The sequence below is a fragment of the Silene latifolia genome, chromosome 9 (assembly GCF_048544455.1).
Source record: "Silene latifolia isolate original U9 population chromosome 9, ASM4854445v1, whole genome shotgun sequence".
Lineage (NCBI taxonomy): Eukaryota > Viridiplantae > Streptophyta > Magnoliopsida > Caryophyllales > Caryophyllaceae > Silene > Silene latifolia.
The window spans coordinates 95,691,538-95,703,031 of record NC_133534.1 but is presented as its reverse complement, the minus strand read 5'-3'; the positions used below and the strand labels follow the sequence as shown (position 1 = coordinate 95,703,031).

Below are 11,494 nucleotides of genomic sequence, written 5' to 3'. Positions count from 1 at the left end.
AGGAAGACTAAGTAAGGAACGTTTGATTATTTTGTTGACCTGACCATTATAGACTAGTTCGTATGATTCACACAATAATTTATTTCTCTCTCTCTATATATATATATATAACACTTACCTAAAGTGTCCGTACCAATCCAAAGGTAACATACTATAAATAGACTGTAAATTGACAATAATTCCCTTATTTCCTCTTTATATTTACACAAATACCAACTTTTGGCCCACACACCAACCCAATAATACAAGGTTTCTTTCCTCTTTTGCCCCCACTTTTACCCTCTTTTCTTGGTTTCCCCAATTTTTACCACGTTACCTTTGGATTGGTACGGAGGGAGTATATATATATATATAAGATTTTCGCACCATCTTTGCTCCACTCAAATTTTATATTGAATGATCCTCCTAGTTCATGAGATAAGATATACATGTGTCTCTTTAGAATACTTATATTGGGCTAACAATACATATATATAAACCCAAAAAAAAAAATCGTAAAGATTTTTTTGATCATATTGAAAAATAAAAATGTAAAGAATCCAATAAACTAGAGATGGTATTTATTAAGAGCACCCACAATAGAGAGGATGAGAGATCCTCTTAACACTCTCTTTCCTCTAAGAGGACATCCTCTCTATTGTGAGGCACATGTTACCCATCCTCTTAGCAAGAGGAAGATGCCTACTTTCTCTATTTTCCTCTAATTTTAGAGGAAAGCTTACATTGGCTCTAGTGCCCACAAACCAATCATTATTTGTCTTTTGCATAATAATTCTTTTATTTTTATCTTTTATAGAATTTGGAGATTATTTAAAGTAAAAAAATGTAATATGAGAGGATCTTCTTTATTGTGAGAAAAAATAATGGAAGAGGATGATAATGGTGAGAAATGAAATTGATGAAAGAGAAAATGAGGTGTCGAAAAAATAGAGGAGGAGTGAAAAAATAGGAGGAAGATAACATCCTCTCTATTGTGGATGCTCTAAGAGTTGCATAAGTGGTACATATACTAGTAAACTACTCCCTTCATCTTTGTTATTTGCCTATTTTTGATTTTGAAAGAAAAATTAAGGAAAGAAGATGAGGCCATTTTTAATTACTCCCTTCATCTTTGTTATTGGATGTTTGAGTTGTAAACTGGTGTTTTATGTAGTGACAACAAGTAACAATCAACTTTGTTGTGGCAGTTTATGTAGCGTTTATGTAGAAGTGAACCTATTAACTTAGCGTTTATGTAGTGACAACTTAGTGACAATCAACTTTGTTGTACCATTTTGATGTAATAGGCAGTGTTTCTTTGATGAAATTGACAATTTGGTTTGAATGAAACACTTGGATGAAATTGATAATCAACTTTGTTGTGGCACATATTTTCTTAACAGTTGCATCATCTTCAATTCATCATCAGCTTCTTAACAATCTAACTTACATCACATTACAGCCTTTCAATTTGGAAATTACAACTTAACAAGCCAACAAAAGGCAAAAAAAATCCAAGAACTAATTAGAGCATACATAAGCATTTTTTGCCCTTTTGACAGTCTAATTAATTCGTCCTTCAAATACAACACCTCCATTTTTAACATCTCCTTCTTCAACTTCAACTTCTTCAATTTGTCATCATATATCTTCATTTCAACTTCAGTCACCTTCCAACCACTTTGAACCTGCAAATCTTCCTCAAGAACGAAAAACCCACATCCATTCTACAAATTTGATAAATTGAAATCAACATATAAAAACCCAGATTATAATCACTTTTAAGCAATTAAGGAAGTTAAATATATGTACTTACAGGCCAAAGAGGACATCCATAAAAATTCTTCCCAATATTCCGTCCTTTACCAATCGTCTTCAAACCCGCCTTATAATTGTGGTTGCAAAAAATCGTCTTTGGGAGCTTTGAACTAGAAGAAGTGGAAGCAATAGAAGATGACCCCTTCATTAATGGAGGGAATTTGAAGAAGAGATTGAAAAAAAAAAAAAAGCAATGAAATCAAAATTTGAAGAAGAGACTGGAAGCTTTAGAAGAGCCGTTGTAAGGTGAAGGAAGGAGATGATGTTCATATAAAGGGGAAAAAGTGGGCCCCTATGTCTTTTAACTTGAATCAACCGGTGGAAAATTATGCAAGTGTGTTCCAGGAAAGGGGGTACAATAGTAGATAGTAATCTGAGTTAATTAATAGGTTATAGTAATTTGAGAAGGGCACACATAGTTCATAGTATTGCCATTAAATAACCCCCTAAAAGATAAGTAACAATTAATGAACGGATCAATGTTGCAAATTGAGATCTAGTTAAGCACAAAGCCTACTATATTGATAATTACTACTACTCGGCAGGTATTACCTTAGATTTGACTATTTATAAATACCACATTTTAATACTTAATTATACTTCGACAATTAAGTTCAAGGACTTAGCTTGTAGTGTGTTGAAGAGAAGCAACCTCTTCTATAAAACATTTCAAATTCATATCAGAACCACCACCATCTTTAGCAGCTTGTACAGCCAATTCTTTCCACTTTTTTGCATTTAACTTCATCTCTTGACTCTCCATCACCAATTCCAAACACCGCTTAATCTCCTCTTCCTTAACTAACCCTTCTTCCTCACTTATTTGCACTCTCACTCCAGTCCTCCAGACATCTTCCACAAGCTTAGCATTTGTCATTTGATCCGTCCATTGTGGAAATACAACCATTGGTACACCCGATGTAATGCTCTCAAGAGTCGAGTTCCAACCACAGTGCGTAACAAAGCACCTAACTGAAGGGTGGCACAATACATCGACCTGAGAGCACCAGGGCACTATCATACCCTGGTGCGTTATTAGATCGTTCATACAACTTAGCCTATCACCCTCATCAATATTTTCATTTTGTTTTTCTTCTTTATCTTTGTTATCTTTTTCTCGGATGACCCACAGGAAAGGCGTGTGGGTCGTTATTAGGGCACGAGCCAACTCTTCTTGTTGCGGCCCAGACAAGACAGACATGCTACCAAATGACACGTATACTACTGAAGATTCATTTTGTGAATCAAGCCATCTCATATAATCCTTTTCCTTTGATTTCTGAAACAGATCTCCACTAGACAACTTGTCTGACGGATCTCTTTCATTGAGGAAACTCGAAGGAAGAAGAGGTCCGACCGGGATAAGTGTGAACCTCTTCATGGCCTTGAGCGCGTCAACCTCCAACTCATCAAACGTGTTGACGAGGATTGTTGGCGTGTCTTCCTTCTCCAACTCCTCTATTTGCACTAGGAACGTAGGAAGAGCAAATTTGTAAGGAAGTGGAGCCGAAGGAAGTAAAAACGAAGGTAGGTCACGTGCTTTTAAAGTGAATGGCAGATTTGGTAATTCTAACAACCATGAGGGGTTATTCTCACACTCCTTTATCACGTCACCGTATCCCCTAAAATAGTAGTAATACACGTCAAACACCGATGCTGGTTGGATCCAAAGTAGCGCCGAGGGGACGTGATACACACGCGCCACTTCAGCAGCCCATGGGAGAAGTAGAGTATACACACAACACGTGACTTGTTTCCCATCTGCACGTGACCTCTCAAAAAGCTGACCCAGTGAATTCGACCCGCTTTGCTTGAACTTGGACATGTAGGTTATGACGTCACCGTCACTAGGCTGGAAACCATCGTCATGGCCGTCCGAGAAAGGGTCAAATTCAAGGCCGTCAGGCACATTGGCCTTATCGAGACACCGCTTTCCGGATATGCTAGTGGAGAAGGTGATATGTGCCCTGGCCCGTAGAAGTCGCTTGGCGAACTGCAAGGCCGGGTTAATGTGGCCTTGTGCTGGGAAGGTAACTAGAAGGAAATGTGGTTTTTGTTTGCCTTCCATCCGAAAAAAGTTAATTATTAGTGGATGTGGTTTTATTGTAAGAAGTGTATGTGATGGGGACTAGATGAATTGAACTAGGTGGGAAGTTGGATATATATCTATCTACCTTACTAAAATGTGAGTAAGACATACTACTATTCACTATGAACAGTGGCATTTTGTTCTCCTTTGGTGGGCTTTACGCGCGGGCTTCTACTAATTGCCTGGACTGCATTGGATTTCTACACACCCGGCCCAACTCAGATTCTTCTCAACCAATAGCTTTCGACCACAATTATTTTGCTCCATAACCCTACTACCTCACGATCATCCTCTCAAGTTCTCTCCTCCATCTTCTCCCATTTCATCAAATTTCTTTCTTTGTTAGCCATTGATCACACTTTTACTTGTATTTCAGCTAGGATTTGTTCAGTAAAGTCGACCTTTATAGCTTTACCTTTGATTTGAGGTCGGATTTGGATGACGACGGTATAACTCAGATTCAACGACAACAAAGTAGATGATTATGGTAAGTGGTTAATAATTTCTACTCTTATTTTCTGGACTATGAGTTGAGTTTTGGTGACATTGTTGACAAATGCGATGTTTTGGATCCTTTCCGAATACAATCGATACTTGCCATTTATTTATTGATTGTCGCAACTCGCAAGGCTTAATTTTGATTATATTTTAAGGGTTTTATCTGTACGATTACTGCAACAACTTAATCGCTTCTTACCATTTACTTTGATCCAGTCAGCAACCCTACTTTGCGAAACCCTAAATTGCATAGACATCAAGATACTCACATGTTCCTTTGAAGATGAATCAATTAATAGATCTATTTATTGATGTGTCATGGATTCTGAGTTATAGCTTGATGTTTTTTTGAAGCTTTATGGTTGTTTTCACACATTGCTAATTGATGTTTTCTATTGTTTCAGTCCCCTCTCTGCTTGTATGACCGCCTTTTACGTTTGCCTTCATTGGGATCTTAGCTAGAGGTGTTTACTTAATTTCTCCGTTGTTCACTTCGTTTCGCTGTTAAATTGGTGTGTACATTAGAGCGCTCTTGTAGATGATTATGGTAAGTGGCTAATAATTTCATTTTAAGTCTTTGTGATATGAGTAAAAGAAACACAAGCTTTTTATAATAAGGGTTCATGGTTTAATGCTGTAGATGATTATGGTAAGTGGCTAATAATTTCATTTTAAGTCTTTGTGATATGAGTAAAAGAAACACAAGCTTTTTATAATAAGGGTTCATGGTTTAATGCTATATGAGAGATAAGAGACAATACGCTGAGATGAAGTTAAGCTTGGATATATTGATGCTCTCAAGACCAATACCAGGATCAAGGTATGTAACTATTTTTATTTGATTTCAATTTGAGCTGATACACTATAGTTATTGTGAACTCACAGTAGTCATGGACAGCAGGAGTACGATGTCGCGGCGACAACGATCAATTTATGCATCAAAAGGGGAACCGTTGTTATTTCGTTGTTTCTTTCTTGACATTATTGCAACTTTGCAAGTGTCTATAGCGTATTAATATTCATTTTAGAGCTTCTTATGAAGAGAAGGTTTTTTTTTTCTTTCACTTTGTTGCTTTTTAATTTATTTTGAATATTCATACGGTTATAATTAATCTTTCTATTTTAATTAAACTATACAAAAACTGACATAGAATATTTTTTGAGTGAGATTTTTGACAATCTAATTTAAAATTATAATTTCAGGCATTATAAAGGCGAACAAGATAGTATGAACTGAAATTTAGACCATTTCACTTCATACTTGAGGGAAAGGCTACAAGGTAATGAGAGTTAATTCATTTTTATCTTAACTTCGAACAAGCAGAAGAGAAATTGATCGGTTAATTTAATAAAAACCATAATGCACTTAATTACTTAAACATTATTAGAGATCAGAAGGGGAAGGTTCCATCCAAATTCATTACAAGATATCTATGTTGTCATTAGTCACAAGGCGTAGGGCCTGACTGTAAAAAAAAATCATGTTTTTTCCCCTTTCACTTATAGTGATTTAGCTCTTCCTTTTCAAGATTCCGACTTTTTAAAAAAGAAATGTATCGTCTGTACACTTTTCAGAAAATTGACAAAAACTTTGATGATTTTATATATTCTACTTTATTTTGATGGACTTCTAACTACTCGACAAGAGAGTTGGTTGAAATTTCTAATAGAAGGCCTAATTTGCCTTATGGTTGAACTACTCCACTGTCAGGTGAAACCTGAGCCTGTATCCGGAGCCAATGTCCTCATCTCAGATGGAGCCTTCTCTACCTATCATCTCTTTTCTTTATCAGCTTTCATTTCACAAGCCATGTCTTCATCTCAGGTTATTTAAACTCAAAACCATCTTGCTTTATTAATAAGTTACAAGATGAATTTTATTCATGTGATATGTCAAATGTGTAGGTAGCGTAAGCACCTAAAATTTTGATTATAATGGTGATATGTGATATCTTGTACTTTTAGCATAATCTGCCATGACTTCACAATGTTTGTGCCGATAACTGAAGTCGGCGGATTGTGAACTATTGATGCTCAACTTTTGATTTGAATAACCTTTTCAAGTAACGGCTCACTTATTTGAAGCTAGGCTAATAAACTTTGTTGTTAACATAGAGGTATGGCTCCAGACACTAGGGTGTATGCTTGTAGTGGTTAGTCTTTATAAGAGATGTCAATAAGCCGGGTGATGACAGTGGTTATTCGGGTATTCGTGTTTTATTGCTAGAATCGCTAAACAGTAAACTCAATATTAGACCCGATAGAAATTTAAAGCATGACCAAAACCCGACTTATTTTAAATCGACACAATCAGAAAAAAAACACTATTTGCCGATTTTGGTGATGTGAAGATGTGATTTTGATGAAGAGGAGTCGAACCGAAAACTATTTTGCTGATTTTGCTAAGCCTCTTCTTGATAGTCAGTTCAAAGCTTCTGTTTGTCTTCCTCGAATCATTTTGGGAATAATGTTACATGTTTAGGAAAATGAGTTTTTGGTACGGGGTAAAATAGTGATTGTCGCAAATGGTGATCAGGTGGATACATAATTACATGCGTATATAATAGTGGTAAAATAATGTGAGATGAGAGTTACATTTTGGTCGACCAAACTTATTAGGGTACATAACTTTTCTCTCAAATTGCCTTACCTTGTATTTTGCTTCTTATTCTTTCAGGGACTCAAACAGCAATATGAAATATTCAAGGTAGAGATGGTTGTGTACAACATGTAGATGGGTTGATACAAAAAAGTTAGATGCTGGCAATCAAAGGAACTTTTGAGTTCTGATTGATTAGTGCAAGGTGTGTTTCTGTTTTTGGACATGTATAAGTCTATCATTTTATGCTCTTGGATTTAGTGTCATTTGAGCTAAATATTTCAAATCAAATATGGAGATTTAGATGTTTTAACATGGCAAGTTGAAAAACAAGGCAGGTATAATGTACCCTTATAATACTTATTCTGCTGCAATCGTTTTTTAGGTAAATCTTCGGTACAATAGAAGTTAATGATGTGTAGTGTGTGGAATGAATCACCGTGAAACACTGTCTTCTAAGCATCACACAAACGTTCATACTATGGTGTGAAAAGTTCATAAACATGGTGTCTGCACTTAAATAATGATTTCAGAGAATATCAATTATCTGAATTGTCTCTGTTTAATCCTCGGTAGCATTGGATTAACACTAACCCTTATCCAGTCATTCACACATAGTGGTAGAAACTGCGGGTTGTTTTACTACTGGGGTTGATTTTGAATGCTTGTTTACTTGTTCTGAATACATATTCGGCCTTACACAACCTATGTTACTCAGACTCGTTTAGAAGTATCCGACACGGGCACGTGTCCAAGTGTCGGACTCGGCTATTTTTTGAAAAATACGCATATTTTGGTCTAAAATGAGGTGTCCAAGTGTCATACCCATGTCCGAGTATCGAGGGTCGGACACGGGTACGCGAGGAAATTAGAAGAGTCGGAGTAACATAATACACAACCAGCAAACCTTTAGTTATTTGGATTATGCTGAGTTCAACTTAAAATTAATCCAAGTAGAAGGGAGGGAGAGAAGGATAGAGGAAAAGTAGGAGGGGATGGGGGAGGGAGGGAGGGAGGGAGCTTAGTAGAACCAGTGGGATATCAATCGGATGAGAGAGAGCTCTCAATGGATGACAAGTGAAATGGAGGACAAGTAAGCCGAGTTAAGAGAGCATGATATAGTGATCAAAGAAGAAGAGGAGAGAAGGATGGAGGAACATGAGGGGGGAGGGAGAGGAAGTAGAGGGTGTGAGGGACATGTGACTTGTAAAAGAAGTTACTTACAAAATAGGTTTTGAATTTTTTTGTTAAGATTCTAGATATTAGTTAGATTTTATTGGTTGTGGTTATCAATAATAGTTGGTCATGATTTGGATAATCAGATTGTGTGTGTGAATTGCCTCCTATATTTTACACTCGCTAATTGTAGTAATTTGATGTTTTTAAGTATTGAGATTGTCCTGTTTAGGCCAAACTACAGTTTTTAACTGAGGAAGATGTGGCAGGTTTCTAATACCGACCTTGCTGGAAATAGGTGACGACTAAAAAGAAGTCATCGAGTAGTGGTTAATTAGGAAATAGATAACGACTAAAAAGAAGTTTGAATGGTAATTAGAAGAAATCCTCAAAGGAAGTTAGTAGATACTCCTGATTATCATTAGGGTTAATAGGATTATAGGATGGAATTGACATGATAACTTGGTTTCTGATCCGAAAGAAGCTGCAAACTCTATGGTTTCTCTTCTAGAGTGAAAAATGTTGTTCCCTAATTACTGCTTGGAGATACCTCATTCAGATAGGTTAGTTATTGTGAACTTTGATGGCCGTTGCACATCCCAATAATGAATTGTTTATCAAATTGGATGTGGGTAAGTTATGCCAAAGAAAAAATTCCCCAAGTAGTGTCATTTTCTTTTTTAGTAAAATGTAAGGGTATAAATTAGAAGGGTTTTTCTAATGTGTGCCCTAAGGGCACACATTAATAACCTATATATGGTAATATTTACAATATATTCTCATTAAATATGGTAAAAATTAGAATATACATGAGTATCTCATGTGAATATGTTGTAAATATTACCATATATGGGTTATTAATGTGTGCCCTAAGGGCACACGTTAGAAAAACCCAAAATTTGGAATAAGTAGTGTCATTATCTATCTTGTAAGTTATACTCATGGATTGTCATTGGTGCTGCCCTTTGTATATTGAGGATATCAGAAGATTTTTTCCCTTTTTAAACTAGAGTATCATTAATTTTAGGTTAGAGGATTGCTGAAAGAAGATTGGGGTATGAGATAGCTTTATACTTGCTTTCTAACACTGTAGGCATGTGGCTTTGAGTAACTAGCTAGCTAATTGATTATTGCTCTGTCGTTTAGATGTTACAATGTACATTTATGTCTTTAACCTAAACATGAGTTTGTATTTGTTGTTTTCAGATTTTATTGCGAGTGGCTAAACATGGGGCATATTTAAGAGATGAAGACTGTGGGATTCCCTCCGCTTATAGCTGAGGAATAAGTTTGCGTTTGAATTGAAGTGATGAGGTCGCAACTCGCAAGAAAGAGGAAAGTAGTCTAACAAATTTGTATCTTCTCAAACGATTTTAGTTGACTTGTAGCACAATGCTAAATGTTAGTACATTTGATGTAATTGAGACTTTTTGGGTGAAAGGATGTAGTGAGTCCAAAAGATTTAAAGCATATTTGGATAATTACTTCTATTTTTGGTGAATAGATGTAGTGAGCAACTATTTTTATAGAACAATAATCAGGTGAAATTCCACTGTACCGGAAGCAATTGTGTAATGCACAACAACAAAATTTCTATTGAACAACCATGATTAGCGATGTCGATATAGGTCACTAATGCCACGTAGATAATAACCAACTTTGACAGTACAACAAACAATAATATGAAATGCATGAAGCGTTACTAATTCTAATTGGCGAGTCAAACTATCTTTGGGTACGGCGCGTAATTCTAATTGACGAGTCAAACTATCTTGGGGTACGGCGCGCGAAGCGCGCCGTACAACAACTAGTAGAGAGATAAAAGTGGGCACATGATGGTTAAAAGAAATGACGTTTGTAGTGACGAAATTAAGAAACACCAGAAGCAATTCATATCAACTACAAATCGAGATGTTTAATTTGGTTTCTCTACGTCCATTACTTTAATTGGACTGAAATGGAGGCGACAATAATTATTAGAATGATTGCTATGTTTAGGGTGTTGCAAATTAAAGGCTAGACGGATTTTGATTAGGCTGGTTTTTTATGGCCAATCTTACTTTGATGAGTCCCAACTTAAGATCTACCCAAGTTTCAAGTAAGATTTGGATTTAAGAGTAGATTTTTAATTTGGAAGTGATAGGGTGATATAGGGTGTTACCGAGTTTATATAAAAGATACTAATTAAAACTAATAAATTATATCTAATAGAGTATCATCAATACATATCATAACAAACATTCATCTTTATCATCAAATTATGCTTTACCAATTAACAAAAAAAAAACAGAGAGAATTCTATTGTTGAACCATGAAACGACAAGTTCTATACCGAAATTTCCTCCATTGAATTTCTAATTGTTAAGGTATGTTCAAAGTTCAATTGCACAAACGAAAGATGAAATTTCGTCCACATCCTTTATCTTCATCAATCATCAAACCTCCGACTGCTCACTACCTCACGTACGGCAATACTACAATAGTATGGTGATTTACTATTTCTATGACACTCTTTCAATCATTAATTATTAATTTGTATGACTCATGGTCAAAGGCCATGAATTCATGAAAGATCACTGATGACGAATTTCACTGATGAACATGAATTGTTCCAAGGTTCCACAAATATCGCACACCATAAATCGCTAAAAATCTTTCAATTTGTTTTTTTTTTTAAATTTATTATTATTGTTGTTGTTAAATTAATTAATTAATGTTAACTTCCTAAATTGCGCTTTAACATTAATTAGTTTGAAATTTGAATTTCGATGGAGGAAAAACAAAAAAAATATAAGGATATTACAATAATACCCCGGGTGTCGACGAATTTGAGTAACACCCGGTGTCGCCATGTCATTTTCCTTTTTAATTTGGCTTTTTTAATTTTTATCACTCATTTTGAGTTCCGTCAATATTGATGATGGATAGAAAATGGGGAATCTTATATATATATATATATATATATATATATATATATATATATAGAGAGAGAGAGAGAGAGAGAGAGAGAGAGAGAGAGAGAGGCAAGATCCGGTGAGTCCACCTTTATTTTTGAGTCTCATGAGTCCACTTATATATCACACATTGTACACAAGAGTATCACTTCATTACTAGACTTATTCTATCTTTCTTCCTGAAACCAACATCCTAAATCACATCTTTATCAATGGTGACCGAAAACAAGTCCTTATTGAATGCATGTGGTTATTGTGTAACAACGGAGGTTCCGTTAATTTTTACAGTAGATCGGTTTCCGTCGAGATTTCGTATGGGATGGACTCCCGCTTTCGAACTTGAAATTTCTCAACCTTGGCTAAAATTGGGTTTTCGATGGA

General features: G+C 35.6%; 1 protein-coding gene and 1 long non-coding RNA gene across 3 annotated transcripts; one reads left to right on the top strand and one right to left on the bottom strand.

The window, feature by feature from the left end:
- Window positions 1-2,419: 2,419 nt before the first annotated feature.
- On the bottom strand, window positions 2,420-3,865 carry LOC141601367 (crocetin glucosyltransferase, chloroplastic-like). Its single transcript, XM_074421642.1, has one exon. The coding sequence runs from the start codon at window positions 3,863-3,865 to the stop codon at window positions 2,420-2,422; it is 1,446 nt and encodes a 481-aa protein (XP_074277743.1).
- Window positions 3,866-4,133: 268 nt separating this feature from the next.
- Window positions 4,134-9,640, top strand: LOC141599971 (uncharacterized). Of its 2 annotated transcripts, XR_012524074.1 has the most exons (8): window positions 4,134-4,373; window positions 4,789-4,931; window positions 5,130-5,204; window positions 5,286-5,431; window positions 5,588-5,664; window positions 6,096-6,209; window positions 7,062-7,188; window positions 9,366-9,640. It is a non-coding gene; the product is annotated as an uncharacterized LOC141599971 (long non-coding RNA). The 2 variants fall into 2 exon arrangements; XR_012524073.1 differs by having other exon boundaries at window positions 4,789-5,204.
- Window positions 9,641-11,494: the final 1,854 nt, after the last annotated feature.